Source organism: Neocloeon triangulifer, unplaced genomic scaffold, assembly GCF_031216515.1.
Source record: "Neocloeon triangulifer isolate White Clay Creek 2 clone unplaced genomic scaffold, ASM3121651v1 ptg000013l, whole genome shotgun sequence".
In the NCBI taxonomy this organism is placed as follows: Eukaryota; Metazoa; Arthropoda; class Insecta; order Ephemeroptera; family Baetidae; genus Neocloeon; species Neocloeon triangulifer.
This window is the reverse complement of record NW_026775555.1, coordinates 4,093,139-4,115,374: the sequence shown is the minus strand read 5'-3', so window position 1 is coordinate 4,115,374 and position 22,236 is coordinate 4,093,139. Positions and strand designations below refer to the sequence as shown.

At 36.3% G+C, this 22,236-nt stretch overlaps 1 protein-coding gene across 8 annotated transcripts in view; it reads left to right on the top strand.

Annotated features, from left to right (window-relative positions):
• LOC132199079 (probable phospholipid-transporting ATPase IM) overlaps positions 1-22,236 on the top strand; it is a 43,669-nt gene that overhangs the window by 6,202 nt on the left and 15,231 nt on the right. For 4 of the 8 annotated variants that reach the window (XM_059623524.1, XM_059623522.1, XM_059623523.1 and 1 more), the window contains exons 1-2: positions 13,396-13,852; positions 15,412-15,584. In XM_059623524.1, the coding sequence (XP_059479507.1) occupies positions 13,584-13,852; positions 15,412-15,584 (442 nt within the window). In that variant the 5' untranslated portion in view covers positions 13,396-13,583. Of the gene's footprint in view, positions 1-195; positions 400-12,199; positions 12,375-13,395; positions 13,853-15,411; positions 15,585-22,236 lie in introns of those variants that run through there. The other 4 variants (XM_059623526.1, XM_059623528.1, XM_059623527.1 and 1 more) reach the window with 3 other exon arrangements.

The window sequence follows — 22,236 nt, the reverse complement described above, 5'->3', positions numbered from 1 at the left end:
CGGGCGCGCGTCCGTCCGGCAATTTCCTCCTTCCGCACTCTGCGAATCTGGCCCTGTTCCACCCCAATTCCACCCTTGCCGTCAGGGGCAATAGCAGCTCGGCGCCGGTTGATAATGAGACAAAACATTGCGCGCGCGCACCGCTGCAAATGAAAAGGCCGCGCCGCGGTATCAGCGTGACTGTGCGGTGCTCGCCCGCTCAGTCGGTGTTCTCCACCTGAGCGAAACGGTGCCTAGTGCGAGGAGTCGTGTGCCTGACCAGGTGTGGGTGGACAATCAGCGCAAGGCGACCACGCCTCATTACACGCCGCATTCCGCCTCCGGGCCCGCTCCACTTGATTAGCCCGGACAGTCATGCCGCCCCAGCAAAACGCACCCGCCACATCAACCATCGCGCTGGTGAGTCGAGCGAAATTGTTCTTTTCCTCCCCATGGAAAAACCTTGCCCTGATTACGCATTGATCGGCTGTTAGATAATGTGACAGAGATACAAATGACAAATCGGGTGTCTCATTAAGTGCTTTTAATTATTGGGACAAAATTATAACATTGCCCTTGATTTTTGTCATGTTTTTGCCTCAGTGATTTTATTTTTACTTAGCCCAGCACGGTCTTAGACTCCAGACACTAATTTAAATAATAAATATATTTTCATTAAATATTGAGTTGCTCCAACAATGAAATCAGAACAATGTAGTTTTTGTTTGAAGAAATTGACTGTCTAGGATGATCATGGAAAATAAGAGATCAGGCTTATCCTCGTCGAAAAAATTGTTTTTATTCAACCAGTTTCGGTCACGGTCTTTGACCATTTCATGAACATGGAATATACACACAAAAAAACAAAATAAAAAATATATTTCCTAAATTTTAACTTCATTAATATAATTCTAAAAATTTAATTTATAATAATGCATAATTATTATTCTACTAAAGTCATAAAAAGAGATTTATTAATGCATTTTTTTAAACAACAAACAAAACAATTTCCTATGGGCTCAAATTATTTGTAAAAAAATCCATCGTTTGAAATTAAAGATGTCTTTTTCTAAAACACACTCCAATTCAAAATTGAACACAAGAATCTAATCTAACCCATCTTGATTCATTAATCCAGCAGCATTGAATTGTTTTTTCTCTCCGAGTCTTGGATCTTTTGTTTACACAACGCCTGGAAAACTTTAGTGCCCCTCATAAAGAGAGACTGGAACGCAATAAACGTCCAATTAAACAGAACGAAAAGTGTTGGTGAGGCTCTCAATGTTTTGCTTTAGCAGCAATCTGGCTCGGAAACGTCTGTTTAGATGCATTTTCCGCTTGTTTGCAATTTCCAGCAGACTAATTGCCCGGCTTTTGATGTGCTCGGGCACGTTTTCCAAACAATTCCTCTAGAATCATTTGATATTCCGCGCAGGTACGCCGCTCTTGTCGGAGCTGGAGATCTCATTTTTCGTGCGTCGTCTCTTTTTGCATCACATGTCTAGCGTCGACGGCTCACTTTTTGCCAAACTCCTTCCAAAATATTCTCGTTTTTTGAGCGAATTCCAAAGTGAAGCGTTATAATAAATAGCGGCCGTGACAAAATCGTCAAAAAATGCGAGAGTTGAATGTTTAAAATTCTATTTGCGTTTTTTTTAAACCGAGACTTGGCACGATGTCAGTCATTGAGGAGCTTGGTCAGAAGGAAAAAAAAAATTTGCCTCGAGTCGGTGGCAAAAGGAGAAAAGTTGTGGTCGGTGTAATACGCCATGTAAGAGTGTGACTCATTATTTTTCTCAGTAAGCAAGTCCCGGTCGCCATTGTCATGTGCTAATTGCTATGCAACAAAGGTTAGTGGTACGATTGCGAAATTTTGCCCCAGAAACGGTTTAATTGGGAGTTACATTAAGGAGTTGTTTGGATCTGGTTTTGAAAAATTTCAATCCAAAAAGTTCTCTTAAATATAGGAATTGTTAAAATAAGGATTTTTAACCAATATAAAGAAAAAGAATAATTAATAATGAAAAAAATATTATTAAAAGTGAAATACAAATTCGTCATTTTTTTTTCAATTCAATAAAAGCCTGTATCATTCATGTGATTCTTAATCAGTTAGTTTGCTTGATACTTAAGGTTTAGGGTGGGTTTCATTCAGCCCCAATAAAATTATTACAAATCTACGTGTAAATGTCTAATTACAGAATTAATGCAATTGTGTGATTCTTAAAATTTTAGCCTTCATTTATTCTCACCATTAAAGAAGGAACGAGTTATTTGCATCGAATGAATAATTGTCATGTGCAAAAGTAAATGAGATAAAAAAAAACACTCAAAATATAAGTTGGGTCTTAAAATGAGTCATTTTTTTCAAGTTTTTGTTTGCGTTCGTTCTTCTTGGTGTGGAAATCTAACCAGCCCGACTTAACCGACCAATATCCAGTTTTTCTAAAACAAAAAATAGGTTTCGAAAATACATTCGGGTTTTTCCCGCTCACTTCTTCATGATGAATATTCAAAGTAATATAATATTCTATTGTGCAATTTTGCTATTCTCGCGTAAATAAAATAAATATGTTTGCAGTGGTCCATGAAAAGGCAGTCATTTGCGTAAGCGTTTCTGCAGCAGGAAAGACCGAAAAAGGCTGTAGCTGTTTGCTCGCCGGCAGTGCTGCTTTCGATTATCTTGCGGCTTTTATCAGGTCGCCGTGCTGCCGGGAAGCTTATCAGCCGCACGCATTTGGCCTGCTCGATTCGAAAGGCGCATCACTCACTCACACACACAAAAGAGCTGCCTCGCTGAATTATCAATGCCGCAGCCATTTCCAAATATTTGCATTCGTGCGCTGAACCGCCCTTTCCGTCACGGGAATTGCGCAAATTCTTCTTATCTCGCGACCACCCGCGACCGCAGCGCGCGCCACAGCGGAATAAATGAATCCGTGCAGCCGCGCGCCGACTTCTCCTAATTCATGAGCCATAAAAATTAATGCCAGGGGTGTTGTCAAGGTCAAGTTAGATCCGTATGAGGGAGGAGAAATAATAGAGAAAAAAAGATTGCAATTGTTCTGAATAATTAAATTAGGCGAGAGATTATGTATTCCCTCAATTTAACAGCTGCAAGATAAGTTAATAATGAAAAAATTAAATTAAGGAAAATTAATATTTTTCTTTTTTGATATTTAAAATAAATTAAATTGAAAAACTAACAATAAACTACTCTTTTTTTATCTTTGTACACATTAATCTTTAATTTAATTTTGAAGTAGAAATTGATCTAATTTAAAAATTAATTTACTTAAATTTATCGCCATTTTTAAAGATGAAAACAATCATTATGTCTATTTTGTGGTACATTTTCACAATCGGGGGTTGATTCTTAGTGATTTGAATTTGAAATCGGATTTTCCTCGACGGGTTTTATGAGTTTTTTTACAAGATAAAAAATAATTGCATGAAAAAGTGTCAATTTGAAAAAAAAAATTAAATAGATTTTTGTATAGATTCATGTCCAAATGACCAAAATTATTATAATTATTAATGTGTCTAAAAAAACGTTTGAATTTAATTATAAAATTTTGTGTTGAAAATGTTTGTGTAAAATCGTAATTTTAAAGAATTGTGCAAAAAAATTTAATTTGAAAGAAAAATATTTTCAAAACATTGATTTTCGTTCTAAATTCTTGTCAAAATTATTTGAAACCTTACGAATTATGGCAGCCAAAACATGTAGAACAGGAGAATGTATTTTTTAAAAAAACAACTCACAAAACCCATCGAGGAAACGCTGATTTTAAATCAGATCACCACATGAATATTACGTCTGATTTACACTTCCAGTTCATGACACTCTTCAATGTGGCACTAATTTTAAGTTGTCTGGAGCCTATCAGCAATCAGGACCGATTAAAATTCCCGGACCAATAACTTGCATGATTTAAAACTCGAGCAGAGAAGAGACGTGCGTGTGCGTCCTTAAATTATGATTTGGTGCAATACGAGAGCAAATTGGTGGTGTCAACGAGGCTTTGTCTGGACTTTTGAGTTCACGACCCTGGATTACGATCGCGCGAGAGTAAACACGCGGCCAAATTGTACTCGCGAAAGAAATAAGGCGTTTGCAATTCGTGTCACGAGTGTCTATATATCACTTCTTAGCGAGAATTGCAATTAAGGGCATCGCGCAGCCACTCTCGCTTTCGCCCGGCGAAACTTTGTCGCCGCTATCAGGCGTGCTGGGCTCGTGTCGGACCTTGCACGCGAATGAATTCGTAAAAAGTATATAAAAATTTGTATTTTTATATGGATTGAATTAATTCATATATGAACAGAGGATCTTGTTGAGTTAAAAAAATTATACCTTTTTATCAGTACAGGTGTTATTCTGAAAAAAAATTTGTTCAAGTGGCGAACACGCCGCACGAGATTGAATACAAAATCTTTTTCACCTGTTCAAAGTGCACCACAATTCCATTATCCAGCTCCGCTGGCATGTCTTCTTTCTTTCTCTTCATGTAGTGCATGAAATAACAATAAGTATCGACTGACGTGCCATGTCAAGGGACTAGAAATAATAAATACACACACCGCTATGTGCTCGTCAGACAGACGCGCCAAGAATCGCTGACAGCCGACCCGCAACCACCTACCTATTGATGGACCATATTGTGTGCGCAATCGACCACCACGCCGAAAGCAAGCAACAACATTTTGACAGCTTCACAGTTCAATGTTTACATTTCGGCTCGTCCGCGTGGCTATCTATTATTTTCCATGAGGGCGCCGGCTCTGATTGCTTTTGCGCGCTCAAACACGAATGTGTAGCAAATTACTGGCGTTCCAGACCAATTAAATTAAAAAAAATTAACAATTCTGGTAGATCTTATTATATAAAAAGACTTTATTCAGCTTAGATTTGGAATTGTATTTTTGTATAGGCTCAAGTTTTTTTTTTAATTAATATTTCTATTTTTAATATAAATGCTTATAAGTCTTTTTGTTTATTCGAAATTTTTAAATATTTATTACATTAAAATATTTTCAAATATATTAAATATAAATGATCCATTTTGGCCCCTTGAAAATAATATTTATTTTAAGAAATTAATCTCATCTGAAATGATCAATTAAAATTTTCAAATAAATTTAGGCGACAGGAGGCAGAAGGAAGATAAATTTCTGAAGAGATAATATAGAATCTTCCCAAAGAGCTCACAGCAATACCACAAAAGTGGTTTTTATGTCAAAATTCCTCAATATGTAAAAATTTATCAAAGGTCAAATTTAATTATTGATGATATGAAAAAAAAATGTGTTATTTGATTATATAATCCAATTTTTGAAATGGATAATTGTTAAACATTTTCCTTATTTTATACAATCAAGCGTTAATTCCTCCTTTTCTTGACGTATTGTGTTTTGCTCCGTAATTTTATTGTGTCAGCAGCCGTTCCTGTCGGGCCTTGGCCAATTAGCCGCCACTTTGAGGACAGGAACTCTGCCGTGAAAAAAGTGCAGCTCGAGCGGCGCTGATCAATTCTCAATGTCGGCGCGCTTGATTTTTGCACTGGCTGACCTATTTGCTTCCTCACTGCGGCTGCAATTTTTATTTTTATGCCACTGCAGCAGACAAACTTTTGCCTCTCGCTCGTTTGGGGAAAAAGCTAGTTGCACTTGTGTGCTTGGTTTTTTTTTATCAGGCACGCTGAAAAAGTCTAATCTCATCCGCGGGAAGTTAAAGTTTTTCATGTTTAATTTGAGCTCAAGTACTTTATTTTGGCTGCAGTAAAAGTAAAGGAAGTTGAAACTCAACCGCAATTACGTCCTTTCATGTGACTGTTACACGATAATATATAGTTTAATTTTAGTTTTTTTTTTTCAAGTAAGAAGCTAGATTTTATTTCAAAATTAAAGCGATTCTGTTCAAAAGTTAGGGCCAAAACTTGAAATTCTGTAATGAATTCCAAGATTTTAACTTTTGTTTAATGTTTCAAGTATGAACATAATTTCTATTTGCTCATCCCTTCTTTGTGTCTGTAAGTTGAAATTAATTAAATTCCACTTTTTTTCTCCCATCTTAGAATAAATCATAACTTTTGATTTCAAGAAGTGCAGCAATATTTTCTGGCTAGATTTAGACTCTCAAAGTATAGAAAAAAACTGTACACTAGCGATGGGGGTGAAAAGACATTATTTTCATACTTAAAACCTGCTTGAAATATCAAAGCTATTGTTAAATTATTACAATATTGGAATAATTTGGAATTCCATTGCAGTATTCTAAAAATTTTCTTATTAAACATTTTTGGCATTAAAAACACTTAATTTTTATTTAGTTAACGTCAACTTTTCCTCAATGTTGTTTTGTTCCTCGATCGTTTTCCTTTTGCTAGCTGCTGTTATCAGGTGTCGTGGTCTGCGGAATTAATTTTATCTCCAAGGCCATTCCAAGGCGTGCTCTGATCCTCTCAATTGCATTCAACTCAATAGAAAGGACGAATCTGAAGGAATATGACAAAATTTTCCTCACATGTGTTATCTCAACTTGTGGAGATTTTGTGTGACGCCATTCAATCTTGACCAATAGCGTCGATTTTTTCCCCAACAAAATTTAAAAAAAAAATTAACAAATCAAATAAAGATAATAAAAGGTTGTGATTTTTGCGCATCACCGCGTCTTTCGCACACCCTTTTCGGTTGCGATAAACGAGATACGAAGAGACTCGATTTTCTGCGCATTTGACATTCAAACGGTGCAAACAGGAAGGGTTTAACCCGCCAGCAGCTATTGCAGCTTTTTCCTCTTCGGCGCGCGCGACGCCAAAGTTCAGCAAATACATAATACGCTCCCTCTCGGTCGCGCACATTATTCACGCTGGCAAACATTTGAATTGGTGTGTTCGCCGGGCTTGAGCGCGCTCGCTCTTATCTGCGTAATATTGCCGAGTGATAAGCGTCAGCGGCGATGAGTGAAGTGCCATATTATGCGGTGATGTACCCCCCGGGCAAAATGTCACATGATCGTTCGCAACCTGCTTGTGCTGCCGTCGAGTTTGCCCGTTTTTCACTGGCATCTTTCCTGCAACCAAAATTTTCATGATTCTGTTCATTATTTATAATTTTATGTAAAAAATGAACATATTTAGAACAAGTTAAAATCGTTGAAAATTTAGAAATTGCAATTTATCCAAGTTTTTAGAACTATAAAAATTTATTTTTAAATTACAATTTGGATAAGTTCGTGAAATTTTTCCATATTTTGGCTAAATTTATCATACAACTGACATTTTTAATAATTTTTGTTGCAGATAAATTTCATATTTATCCCAATTTTATGGTTAAAAGGACAATTTTTGTCATTGTCACTATCAAAATTTCCTCATTAATTTGAACTTTTTTTTAACAATGTCATGAGGCTGAAATCGATTGGCATTAAAAAAGCACCTTTTGTTTACACTTGTTGGTGCAACACGTCATCCCTGTGTTGATTTGCATTATGCATGCACGAGACCCAAACAAAATCCAAGGGCCGGTGAATTACCGCCCCCAACCCTTTTACACCATGCGTGCATGCATAAAACGGGGATAATGCGTTGAATGTGCAATTGATGCCATGTGTAGTGTTAGGTAGGCCACATATGATCCGCTTTTTAGATGGCCGGTCGCGATAAAAACAAACGGGACCTTACCTTGCCGTATCTGTTTTCCCCATTTTTGTTAAATCATTCCGGAATGACAGGTTCTTTTTATTTAGCAATAACGGCGACCCAAATATTTGAAATGATGTTATCGGACGCTTTTAACGGAAATTCGAAATTCATGTTCAAAGTTGATGAATGCCAAAGGGCAATCGAAAATTAATTGGAAAATCAATTTGCCGCTTGTGTTTATTTTCGCATCCTCTTCTGTAAATAAAGAAACTCAAGAATATAATTTTCTCAGTCTGGATAATTTTCCTCCTATCCTCCTTGAAAGAGAAATCTGCAGTTCAAGAATGATTAATTTATGACGGACTGAGCTGCTTCTGTCCGTAGGGACGCGTTATCATTTCATTTCTGGCTGCACAGACACGCACTCGCCCCTATTGTGTCCAATTCCACCCTCCTGTTCTGCTGGCGAACAAACCCCGAAGGACGACCGCTCAAAAGCCGCCGGTGCTGCTGGTGAATATAAACACACCGTTTCTTTTCACACAAAGTTTGCATGTCATGCCGAGCTCATTGTCGATCGAGTACGAAGGGAAATGTGCTAGAAGTAATTTTTTTACATTTTGTGCTGCGAGTGCGATAGTTGGGGGAGTGATAACAAAAGCGTTGCTGGGTTCATGAACTTCAAATGAGTTCCAAACAATTCATTTTAATAATGACCTTGGCTTTAAATCTCTTATGATTCGGGGAAATAAAAAACAAATCCTATTTAAAATTTGGCAAATTTGGACCTGAAAAGTCAGTGAAAGAAAATAAGTTTTTATCACATACCAAACATGTTGATTGAGTTGATAATATAATAATATTAAAATTATTTCTCCTTATATTGATACATCAGAGCTCAATTAATTTTATTCTCTCAGAGACTTTTAAATAAAAGTTTATTAACATTAATATATAAAAAGAATTAAAATAATTTAAAAACTAAAAAGGTATTTAAAATTAAAAAATAAATTGATATTTGTTAATATTTTGTTTTAACATGTTTTATAAATAAATAGCACTTTAAATTAGATAAATGCGAAAAATATGATTTTAAAATATTTTGACTTTAAAAATGTCAATTCTTCTTGAGGGTGAGAGCATTATTTATTTCTATCGAGCTACAAATTACTGTATTAAAAATAAATTAAACTTTGGCAGAAAATGCTAGATTTGTTTCAAATAAAAATTCAACACGAAGTAAAATTTATTGCAGTTTTCATTAAATCACTAAATATATTCTTTATGACAAAGGCATAGAAAAGACGGACCGTGGCGTCGTCACAGAAGTTAATCTGCGCCGAGAGTGCTGAAACGTAGATTGTGTCTGGTGTGTAACAAGAGAGTCCCGAAATCAATAATTGAATGAACCATCACGCGTCCTTCGTAATTCATTCACACAATGACACCTTCACCTTCTCCCCAGCGCCCATTTGCACGATTGTGTATAAATTTTTTTTCTAGGCCACGTAAGCACGCATGCACGTATATAAAAAAAAATCCGAGCGTAATTGACTTTGTGTGTACATCAGAGTGGGGGTGGGCGGGGGTGAAAAAGGGCCGTGCTCCACATAACAACGCGCTGGTGCATCGGAATAATGCGGTTTCGCGAGATGAGGCTGCGGCCTGGAGAGCAGAGGCGGAATTATCCCAGATAATGTAATAATAAATAAAGCAGCGTGCCATGTGTCCCGGCGCAACGTCGAGTGCTGCATCAATTATTCAGCTGGCAGCCAAATGCAATTATCTGGCGATTTCCTTTCCTGCGCCTGACACAGAGATGAGGAAGACCAGAAGTTGGACGTGCGTCCTGCATTTTTAAGGAAAAATATTTTCAATAAATGGGAAAGAAAATTCAATGAATAAATTTTCAAATTGTATTAGAATAGTTATTATTGAAATTTGCAAGTTAATTTTCTGATTTTTCTAAAAGAAGAAGCAACAACAAGAAACAAGAATATGAAGTAAACAATCTGGAGATCTTGAAGCGTGTTGAATTTTCATTTTCCTCTTCTGACTGTGCCAGCCAAGAATAGAATCACAAGTTGCAAACAACGCTTGAGTTTGCGCTGAATATTCAAATTCAACTGCACTCGGACTCCGTTTTTGTTGCTCCTTGAGAATACGACTCATTTCGAATTAATTTATTCACTCGAGGAGATACTACCCGCATACGAAGCGAGGCAGAGAACCTTTTTTTGTGCAGGGGAATTAAAAAAGACGCCAAATTGGGGATGTTATTAAGAAGACCGTCCCTGGAGGTGGAGAGAGGGTCATTCCATGCTAATTAACCAACCGGAATTTGCCAAGCAGCCTTGATTATAATTTAAACTGCAAATTCAGAGTTTAATTTGTTGATGCTTTATTGATTTCTCCAAAAAGCGGTTTGAATTTTTTCATGCGTGCCTGCCTCAATTCTTAAGGTCACGGCCTCTAAAAAAATCTCGTTTAAAATGACGTGGAAGGTTATCGTGTTGCTCAAAATCAGCTCCAACATCTAAAACTAAAACTAAAGATTTTATCTTTGCAGGAATAGCACATTCACCTCAAATGGAAACCAGATTTTCTCTCCATGCGAAAAGAAATGGGTTATGGGTTTTGATTTGCATGTATGTAGTGTATAATTTTGAAATAATTTAAAGCAAAATCAAAAAGAAAAATGTGACCCATTTTGCAGGAAAAAAGAGGAAATTTTAAATGATCGTTGGACTCGGAATTTATTTTTGATCTATTTAAATGAGATAAATTACTCATAAAAAAGTACTAAATTTTCATATAATTAAAAAAAAATGACCTATTTATAATGGCAAAGAACAGCTTATAGTTGAAACATGAAACTTTAGAGTTTGTTATATTTAAATTAATTAAATTTATAAATTAACCTAACAATTTAATAACCCAGCAAAGATCTTTATCATTGAATGGTAACACACAAGGTGGATTTCATGATTTTTTTATATATGAAATTCTCTCACTTTAGTTTTTAATTTTTTATGAATTTCTCCCACTTACAATTAGTTTCAGTTTAGACACGACAAAACCCTAGGCTTTTAAAGAACCACCAGACCGCAGGTCGCCTTTTGGGGTCAGTCGTCTTTTGATTTTTTTCTTTGCAACGAGGTTGGCCCGGTTTCAATTTTTCAAATCTTTACAAATCTATAATTAATTCATTTTTATTCATCTTCAAAGAAGTGAAAATATTAAGAGAATTCAAATAAATTGACCTTTACAGTTTTGCTACAAATTGATACAAAAAAGTCTCAAAATTAGCCACTGCTCTAGTTATGGTTCGCGGATCAATGTCCATTCTTGTATGCAATAATTTTGACATGTAAGTTAGTTCCGGCGGCTGATAAGAGCCATGTGTGTGCAACAACAATAACACCCACATGCATACGGGGCAATTACGTGTAAGTGGGGCATCGAACCGGCGCTCGGCAGAAAAAAGCGCGATTCACGTCGGGAAAAGTCACGGCGAGCAATTTGGCCAGTTTTGTTGTTGTGCGGCCAGCTCATCTGCGACCGCCTGCCGAGATGGAAAGTAGGCTAGCCCGCATGGCCTCCGCGACGCTCAGGTTGTCGAAATCGTCAGGCGCGCGATTGACGCATCAATGGGCCGGCGGACAGGTGCGCGCTCGAATTATTATCTCGCCGCCGCCACTACTTATCTTATCGACAGCCGCGTGATGGCCGCTTGCGAGGACGCACATCATTATTATTTTTACTGCCGATTTACGGCCACGACTGACCGCGAGAGGCTCTCGAAACTTACTTTGGTGGTGCCGAGTGGCTGTTCGCACCGGGTCATGCACTTTTCTCTCACGTGCGGTTTCCGTGCAGACCGTGAGGAAATGTGCTCCAATTTGTGCACGGCTGAAATGAACCGATTGCTGCATTAATTATGAATGTTAATGAGTGACTTTTTGCTCCAGTTTGCTGGGAATTTTATCTGGATGCAGATAAAGTTGCAATCCCTCTGCAACCCCGCGCGAAAAGAAAGTTTTGCCCAGTTTTCCCTGATGAAAACATCGACCAATGCCACTTTGAAATTTTTAATGATAAATTCTAATTCCCTCGTGATTTTTTTTTTATAGAAATTAGATTTTTTTTCTAGATTATATCTCCTTCACAAACTGTTTTGAAGTAAATGATTTTAAAATGTTGCATTCTATGTGGAGAAAATTCTATAAATTTCAATTTAGTTGTTTGAAATGTTTGCCGCAGTTTAAATGAATGAAATTCACTGCCTTGGTGCAGTGCCAGCTTCTAAATTGATTGAATTTGATCGAATTACGATTAAAAAGCAACATCAGTTTAATTAAATGTTAGTAACTCTTGAAATTTGATTAAAAAAAAGCTTTCACAATTTAATGTAATGTAACAATTTGGACCAATAAACAGCATAATTAATAATATTTTTTAAATTTCTTAACAATTCAATCATAAAATCTTAAACTGTTTTGCTGAAATTCGCAAAGATTTCGTTTTTGTTTGTCTTCTTTTGTAAAAATGATGATTTTTTTGTTTTGTTTCAGGCGCGGCTGATTTGCTAGTCCCATGGCCGCGTGGCCGCCTTCACCGTTGGTGTGCCCGCCGCCGCTGCTCAGCTGTACCTGCTGCCCTGACCGCAGCCAACCTTGGGCAGCATGGCCAAGCAGAGCCGACCTACCAGCTCTACGAGCACCGCCAGTACCCGCCGCCGTCGAGGTGGTGAGTACAGCATTAATTTTTTTGTATTTTGAATTTTATAAATTAGAATTAAGAGGAGCTCCAGTCAAAATAACATAATGAACTTTGCTTAATTTACTTTAATTTTGTGTATATTTTCAAGTGCTTGTTTTGAGACTGGAAGCGTTTTTTTTTTAAGTAATTTTGATTTTCATATTCATACATCGATTTTAATGAATTTTAATTTTCTTTTAAATGTTATAATAAGAGAATTCTTTATAAATATTGTAAAATTAACATAATGATGGTATGATTATTAAAAAAAAATGTAATATAATTTTGATATCAAATTCTACAATTTATTAATTGAATAAAATTTTGATTACATCAATTTTTTAAACTATATAAATTTCATAAATTAATTTTAACAATATCAGGAGGTAAGAAATCTCCCAAAACAATGGAAGTATTTTTTTAACTTTTCTAATAGTAAGTTTGAGACTTAATCTTCCATAGAATTTAATTTTATTTAAATTTTCAAATGTTTTTAACCTTAGAATTCTCGATGAGGTTGATGAAATTTAACCGAAAATTAAAATAATCACGGAACAATTTAAAAAGAAATAATATTAAAAATAAAAAAATAAGGATAAATTCCATATTTAAACAAAATTATCAAATTATGAATAAACAAATTTTATATTGAAGTATATAAATTAAGTTATATAACATTAACGTATCAAAAATTTCCAAAAGTATAATCAGATTAATAAAAAATTATTAAAAAAACTTTTCTTTTGCTGTCAAAAATAAAGGGTTGAAGGCTTAAAATATCGTAAAAGATAAAAACTTGCGAGGAAAGCGCCTCGCGGTGAGAGCGAGAAACGGTGCTAGTGGTGCCAAAAACGGCCAAGGCAGGTCGTCAGCGACCACTTTGCACCACCGAGCGAACACATGGTGTGGCGAGCGCAGGGGGCGCGTGCGCCCCGACGCGGGGGTTGCGGAGGACAGGGGCGTTCGGACGGACGGCGCTGCAGTATCAGAAAGTGAGTGGAGCGAAGAACCGCGTTTCGTGATGGCAGAAGCGGAACACGCTGCCCCCGAGACTGCCGCCCCCCGCCGGCCCCCGAGCCGCCTCCGCTGGTGAAATGCGCGGCCGCTGGTGAGGCGCAAAAACTGGATCTCCCGATAGGCAGCGGCGGCGGCGGGGTGGCGTCGCCGCGACGCACCAGGGCGCCGCTATGTCGCCTCATGGAGGAGGACGAGGACTCGTTCGAGCTCGAGGTGTTCGAGGTCGACGAACCGGCCACCCCCGACGAGGTGTCCGAACGCCGCACGCGACGCCACCGCCGTCGGCGCCGCGCCAAGAGTTTCGGTAGTGCGGGGCCGACACGCTCGCGCTCCTCCGTCTCCGTCTGCTCGTCGGAGGCGGCACGTGGTGACCAACCCCTCGTGCCGCCGGCAACCCCCGAGACCCCTGGAGGCGCACCCGAGGCGGCCAGACCCACAAGCACGTTCAGGTTAACACCCATTGCCATTTATTTACCTGAAAAACTAAATAGTTCGTCGTTTGGACAGGGTTCTTGGTCAATATTTGAAAAGTTTATGAATTAAACCTACATTTTTAAATTGTTTTGAAATTTGAAAAATTGAAACTGTTTTTGAAGCAAATTCAATAACGAAATTCATTGTTATTTTTGCATTTTTCTGATCAAAATTCAATGAGGGACCCTTTTTTGTAATAAAAATTACACTTTTATCAACAGATTTCTCTATCCGTATTCTAAAAAAATATATTTTTATTTTTCCTGTTTGCTTAATTTCTTCATTTATTATATAATCGCCAGTTCAATTTCTACCTTGACTTAATTAAAGCATCACAGAAGATGCGAGCCAAACAAAATTGTGAAACTACTCCACCTTTATATCTTGCTGATCATCACACTGAAATGTCTTAGATATTTATTTTCTAATTTTTTACTTTTTTTGCGATTATGCCGACCAGACTCTTTATTTATTTGCACGCTATCCCCCTCCCACCCCCCGTTCCAACTATCAGCAGTTTACTCTGTACATATTAGATTTTGGCTCATTAACTTTTGTAAGGATGAGATTTACTGTGCACTGCGCCTTGCGTCAGAATTAGATAATATACAGACTATTAAGCGCTTATAATTAATTGCGTGCAGATTTGGAACTCTCGAAACTTCTGAGAGTAGCGCAGCGCAAAATCGATTATTCTGTTTTGCTAAATTTTAGTATGGTTGCGGCTGAAGCTCTGGATGGAGATTTGCAATTAAAACAGTTCTGTTGATATGCCAAGTTGCAACTTTTATTTTCAACCATTTTAGAGTTTTTTTCTCTACATAATTTGGAAAAGAAAAAAAAATATGAAAAAAAAATGGAAAAAATTCATCCCAATTTATTACAATATTAATTATATAAATTCACTGAATTTTCAAAGACATAATAAAAACTAAGATATTAATAATGGAGTTAGAAAATATGAAATAATCTTGTCTAGATTTTCATTTAAATTATGGCTTTAAACATTTTAAACAGTTAAGCAAAATGGTGGATTTTTTTTCGTTGCAAAACAACCACAAAACTGCTATAAAGAAAAAACATTTTATGCGTTAATTTTTGTTTCTTTTGCAAAATGATTATAGTTTTTAATTTCCTGAATGATGAGCATTTGGAAAAATATAATGAAACATAAATTATTTATCTGGTAAAATATTTATTTTTGTGCAGTAATTCATTTAATTTTTGTATGAATTCCACTGCACTGTGTTATAAATTAAAATAAGTGGTAAATAATAACAATAAAAATGACAATTTTTAAATTGAAGTTGTGCTCGAAAAAGTTTGAAAATAAAAATAGGCTCACTAATTAAATTTGTAATGTGAGGAAAAAGTCATGTAAGAAAAAAATGAAAAACATTACAAATTATTAAAAAAGTACGCCATTATAATTATGCTGGAAATTGACCAAGAATCCTGCGACAAATCCAAACCCAAGTTAATCCCAACTGCACCCCCAAATTGTCAAATCTGATGGAATCGGGTGGCTGCTCAGGTCCAGTCTGCTGAACGTGCTGGGCAAACTGGTCATCTGGAGAAGTTCGAGTTCGGCCTCTGCGCGACACCGAGCGCCCCCGACCCCACCGCACAGCCTTGCGTCGACGCAACCCCCGCTGCAGCCCCCGCAACCGGAACCGTGCGAGTATCTGCGGGGCTTCCTCGCCATTGGTAAGCCAGAGCATGTATTTTGTGTGCGAGGGGCCGCGGCGAGCAAATATTACGACGTTGCGTGTCGCGCTTGCACCGAGCAGAGTATCGGAAATCTATTTCTGGCCTCGCACAAAACGCACGGCCAGAATCAAACGTTCTCACGACGCGCGTGGCTCGCCTGCACCTCCGACTTGTTATTATTATAAATAAATATCCGCCATAATGCTGGGTGGGCCAAGGACGGACCTTCTTCGCGCCTTTTCTTCCCAGGATCCATCTTGCCACAATTTATTGCTTTTCGTGCCAATGTCGTTAAAAGAAAGTTGTGGCACTTTTCTCACCAGAGTGAATAATGCAGAGGTTTTTCTTTCTCTCTCACATATTTAATACAGCAACACGACACTCACACAGCCACCTCTATTTTTTCTAACAAGCTCTCAAGTCATTTCTTATCAACCCTTTTTATGTTGAAGCATCTTTTATAGTATTTCTCCCAGTTTTGAAGTTCAAAATGAGTATTTGATAATTTTATAGATGACTTCTCTGATTATCAACTGAAAATTTTTTAAACAAGAATCTTTTTTTCCTTCTTATGCCGAAGTGGTGATAAGAATTAGAATCTTTAATCTTTGGATTAAAATGGTGAAGAGATTGTTGAAATTTTAAATTCAATATTATTTTTATTCTTAATGGAGGGCATTCTGATTGATTCTTATGACGATGAAGTTAAAAATTGCAACATTTTTTTGCGATTAAAAAATTTGATTCCGTTGATTTTAGACTTAACAGAAAAGACTAACGTCGAAGTCGGCTGGTAGCCATTCCTTAATTTTCAGTAGTATAGAAAGAGCTGAATTTACAAATTAAATTTTTTAATTTAAACCGTTTTTACATAACAAAGATAGTCAGTCACACACTGAATTGTCATAAACAAAGAAAATTAAATTTAAATGATAAGATATAATAATAAATTTAATAATTTGTAATCATTTAAAGTTAAAAAAATATATAAAAAAATAAATAATTATTACTAAATAATTTTCAAATCAACTGATTTATGTTAACATTATATTTAAGTGATTAATTAAACGTTTTGTTTTACAATTGTTGTAGCTAAAAATGTATTATTCATGTAAAATTTGTCATTTTCCATTGAAATCCTTTAAATTTTTAAATAAACATTTCATTTTTAGATTTGAAATTCTCTGCCAAATATTATCAGATTTAGAGCGTTACTAGCTCAAATTGTAGTTTTTCAAATGAAATGAAACTTTTCAATTTTATTAATTTAATTTATTTTTTACTTTATTGTAAAATGATTACGTAACACTCCATTTTCAGTCAACCTTTTCCGCTGAAATATTTTTATTAATAAACTACTAATAAGTCTACTTGGGGTAAACAACAGGCAGCAATAAACAATAAGCTGAAACCTACCCACGGTCTAAACTAGCCTCTGCTCTGGTCAAAATCGGTCCCTCTCTGAGCTAAATTGGCGTGTCCATTGCGCACGTGAGAGAGACCGGGCAAAATTAATTGCGACGAAAAAAGAGCTGGACGCGCAAACACGGCGTTTTTGCACTACGGCAGCCACACTGCGGCATATTTGGCGAACGCCCACTTTATCGACGACGACACCCGAAACTGCACCTAAACAGTTTTATCGAGCAAATGCCGGCCGGCGGATCTGTTGCCCATTGACGGGGCCGATTTCGAGTTTAATTCGACCGCGCGTGACGTCAGAGCGAGGAGAACCGGCGCTGAGAATCGACCCGTGGTCCCGATTTCAAGGACGCTTATTGGGCGGTCCGCATGTGCGCGCCGGCAAATTACCACTGCAGGACAATTATTAGTCTCGTTGTCTCTCGGCCTGTTTGTGTTTGCACTCGAGCAGCACTCGCACTTGTTAGTGCGGACCGTGACACAGATACCGGATTAATTTATGCCACTCTGAACCCGCGGCCTGATTAAACAAGGATTTTGTGGTGATTAATTATGTGTCCAAAAAAAAATGGTTAATAGTGCCTTAAATAATTTGTTTAAATAATTATTCAACACCAATTTTATTCTTAAAAGAACTAGTCAAATATGCATTATATTGAAACAGATTATAAAAAGACGTCAATTTTCGCTTATTAATCATTCTTAATTATTAACATTTTTAGTTGATAAGGCAATTTATTTACTTGATTATATTTTAAAAAATCTATATTTCCCAGCTTTTACAATAATTAATTAAAAAACTTTTAAAGAAAATAGCAAATAATTTTAAGCCTTACACAGAGTTTTGTTAATGATCAAATTAAAAACAAAATGTCACTTCGTGTGCTAATTTATCATGCTTTGAAAATAAAAGTTTTATTTGTTACAACAAATTTTATTATTTATATTTGATTAGTTCTACACCATTACATTAATTCTAATTTCTATATTAAATTTTAATTTCCCTGATTAAATATTTCTCTTAACTTTTAACAAGCCCTGCCTGAGCTGTGGAAAAATTTTAAAATATTTCCCATTGATTTTCTGCTACTTTAACAAATTTTTTCTTTATTAATTAGAAAATATAAATTACACAAGTTTTTCCTTGATATAAATTTGAAAATGCAACAAGAAGTTTAAAAATAAATATCTAGAGTTTTACTCTTTTTCTCTTTCTTTTCTTTTATTAACCGAAAATAATGCATGACATGTACTTTACCTCAAGTGAAAAAGCCCAATTTGCATGTGAATGATCTGCATGCATCTCGCTTGAGTTGGAACGCCGTGATGATCTCTGTGCCAGAACAGCGCACAGAGGAAATTTACAACCATGTATCCCCCCCATAAAAAGCAAGAGAGCGACACATGCCTGCATTTGCAGTTGCATACTCAGCAGGCGCCGTGAAAGCACAAAAACACCAAGAGAGCCGTTGCATGCTTAATTAATTATATCCCGCCGACCTTTGAGGGCTGCAGCGGAAAAGAGGGTGGCTTTTGCACAAAGAACTTGGCACATTTAACCGACGACGGTGGCTCTGAAGAAGCAAATTAAAAATTGCAGTTCGGAACTAAACACATGAAATAAATTATTAATGTAGGTGTGTATAATATTTGTAAGTGAAATATAGTTGATTTAAATATATTTTTAATTTATAAATCTGAAAAATTATTAATTTTAAATCATTTTTTACAATCCTACATGTAGCTAATCTAATAAATATTATCTATGTAATTAAAAATTATTATTTTTAACCGTTATTATTTAAATATCTTTATTATTTTTACTTTTTAGATATATTTTATTTCAAATGATAAAAGTTATTTTTTAATAATTTTTAAAATGATAAAATCTTGATTTGAAATAAGAAAATGTTTAAAATTTTATTTTTATCACATAATATACATGATTATATTCAAATGTTGAAAAAATAATTTTAAGATCACATCTCGATGAGGACATATTTTACTTTTAATGAAGATTGAACATTCTCTGTTCTACTGTGGGTGATTGAATCTTTTAATTAACTTTAGATATAAAATTTATAAGCAGAATTTTTAAATAAAATATTTCCCACTTCTTTATAATTACAAATTACCATACAGTTAATTTTTTCATTATAATTTTTCAACCTTTCTAGAGATAAGTCATAACTTTGTTCAAATTAAATTATTTGTTTTCTTTGTTTTGTTTTGAAACAGTCGTAAAACTGCTCCATAAAGTTCGGTCCAAGAGGCACATTTGCGAGCTGTTGCCACACGAAAGTGCGTCCGCGGGGTTCGTTGGTCTATTAACTATGCATGCACGTTTGATATGCAGTATAAATTTCGTGCATATGCATGAATGCTCAAACAGTATACGTGGAATGCGTTGCGCGCACACGCAGCGTGCTTAATAATATGCTTAATGCAGCAATCGCGTGTCGCTGCGGCGCCGGCCATTTACATTTATTTGGAAACATTAAGTTCGTATTTCATACATTTCGGAGCGGCGTGGGCCGATCAAACAATCGTTGATATGTGGAGCAATTTGCTTTGTGGGATTACAATCTGCCAGGGCTGCACTTTTAGCATCAAAAGGGAGAGGCGAGCAAGGTGGGCGTAATTTGGGCTCTTGGTGCAACAGAGAGAGAGAGAGAGAGAGAGAGAGAGAAAGGCGGTCTTTGTGTGCTGGATTAATAAGAGAGATCAAAAGGAAGCCTAATTTCATTTGCCTGCCCTTAGGCAAACGAAGGCCTCCTTGATAATAAGTCAGAAACTGTGGTGTTGAGATGGCGACGAATATAAACAGAAACTTCCTTCAGAAATTTGACAGTAAATATCAAATATCATCAAGTCAGCCAAACTTTGATTTACAGTTTTTTTTTACCAGCGATCTTTCATACAAAGATGTCTGCAAGAAAAACTTGACTTTAAATAATGTAATATTTAACAAAATTTAATCTTTAAATTAAGAAACAAATGTTTCTGTGAACTCAAAAAGTGTCTTTTTGTGTCTCAATTTAATTAAAAACTTATTATAAACCTGGAAATTAGGATAATAGAGCAAAATAACAGGCACGGATCGCGATTTCACCCATCAGCAGCAGGGCCCAAAACAATTCAAAACACTTCTCTACATTAATGTGAACAGAAAGAAATTTCTTGATAATTATTTGATTTTTTTTTTTTTTTTTGTAAATTTGAAGCCATTTAATTAAAATATGGAATGAAGCATCATAAATTAGAGTTACTTTTAATATTTTTTGCTCTTCAATGTAGAATGTGGCAATAAAAATTTTGGTACTAATTTTTTTTCCCTCAAATAAGTTTTTTCTGACCTGGGACGATCCCATTTCGTAGCTTCTAAAATTTTCATAAAAATTTATAGTCGTTGTCACTTCGGCGCAATAGACCGCCCGCTGCAGCCGCGTACAAATTTAACGACTCATCCGAGACCCAGATGGACATTTTTGCGACTGGCCGAACTGCCAATATGAGCGCCTGTGCACATAAAAAGTGCGTCGGCCCCGTCGAAATCAACCCGGTGTTGACACTCTGCAGTGTGGCAAAGCCGCTGTGCAAACACAAATTTCAAAGCGCGATGATCGACGCGGTTCAAAACCACCCCTCGTCTTGTTTCTGCTCAGGGGGTGCGAAAAGAAAAGTGGCTTTTGCGTCACTCTGGAGCTGCGCCGCCCAGGAATTTTGTAAATAATGCTTGTGGGGCTATTTTTGCGGCGGCCAGCTGTTGTTTCACCTCTCGAGCCAATTATGCCGAGACATCGCTCAAAGTTGCGTCGCTGACTTGACAATCGACTCACTCGATTAATTAGTCATCATCGCTGGCTTTGCGAAAGAGCTGATTTATTTTTAGGACGTTGAGAGCACGAGACGTTGGAGAAACTTTCAGACATGTCAATCATCAGGCACGAAACCGTTTCTGACGGCTGAGCAAAATTTTCAAGTTGTTCATGTTGTTAGAAGCAAAATTAAATTTCTTAAAAGGGTCTTACAAAGTTCAGATAATTTAATTTCCGTGAAATTTGAAATTGCTACGACTCTTTTTAAGAATTCCATCGCTCGTAAGAAAAAAAGTATTTCAACAAATTTGACCAAGTTTTTTATTCCGAGAGTGTTTCTTAATGGCGCATAAAATTTTCATGAAAACAAATCACTTTATTTTCATGAAAATTTGATTTTATTAGACATTTCATGTCTCTACCAGTTTCGGTCACGGTCTGCGGCCCAATTTCACGAGCAAGAAAATTACAAAAAATCAGAAAATTGAAAAAACCTCTCTTTTATACTCAAAATTTTTATCAATAAAAACATCCTAAGAACACTATTTTAAAATCACTTCAAAAAGTTTTACCAGTTGTTCCGTCTTTTGTTAAAATTTAGAAAGTTCCGGAACTTTTTATGCAAATATTTTTTAGTTTTTCTTTAATTTATCTCCTTATTATCAAAAAACATTACATCAGACTTTCTGTCTGGACAAGTAAGCTACGATTTACGTCGAGATTGATTCAAGGGCTTAGTTTGGGCTCGGTGGATAAATAATTGATACCTCTGCGGCACAAGCACTTGGGACCATATCAAAGGTCTTTGCTTTGCTGCCAGTCTCGCCCGCCCGGCCAGACGGGTTTTCCTGCTCGCTCTCTTCTTATTTTTCGCAACGACGCTGGCGGAGCATTATGGCAGCCAAAAGGGGAAAAAACGCTTAAAAAGCATCAATCAATCACATGTACCAGTTGCCAAACTTCTTCATGTATGAATGCGCCAATGGCCGACAGTCACAAAAGGTTTTCCGCATTAAGCTGTCAAAGGGCGGCGGTGGTTGCAGGGAAAGCGGCCAAATTGCGTGGGATGGCAAATATCTGGATGATGTGCATTGTTATTTTAACTGGAAAAAATTCATTCTTATTGTCAGGAATAGCTTTAAAGTTATTTGTGAACCCAAGCTTATATTTCGATAGGGACTTCCGTTTATTTTCATGCTTGTATTTTTCATTTTTCTCCTTTTTCTTTCTAATATTTCAAAAAATTTAAGTATACCATACGACTAGGAAAATAAATCTGCTAGATATATGCAAAAGTAATCTGCCGTAAAACATAATTAGTTTGTAATTTGGGTAACTAATTATTTATAAGAAAAAATCAAGCAAACAAGCATTTTTTATTTGTTTAAAAATTCTTCAACTAAATTTTA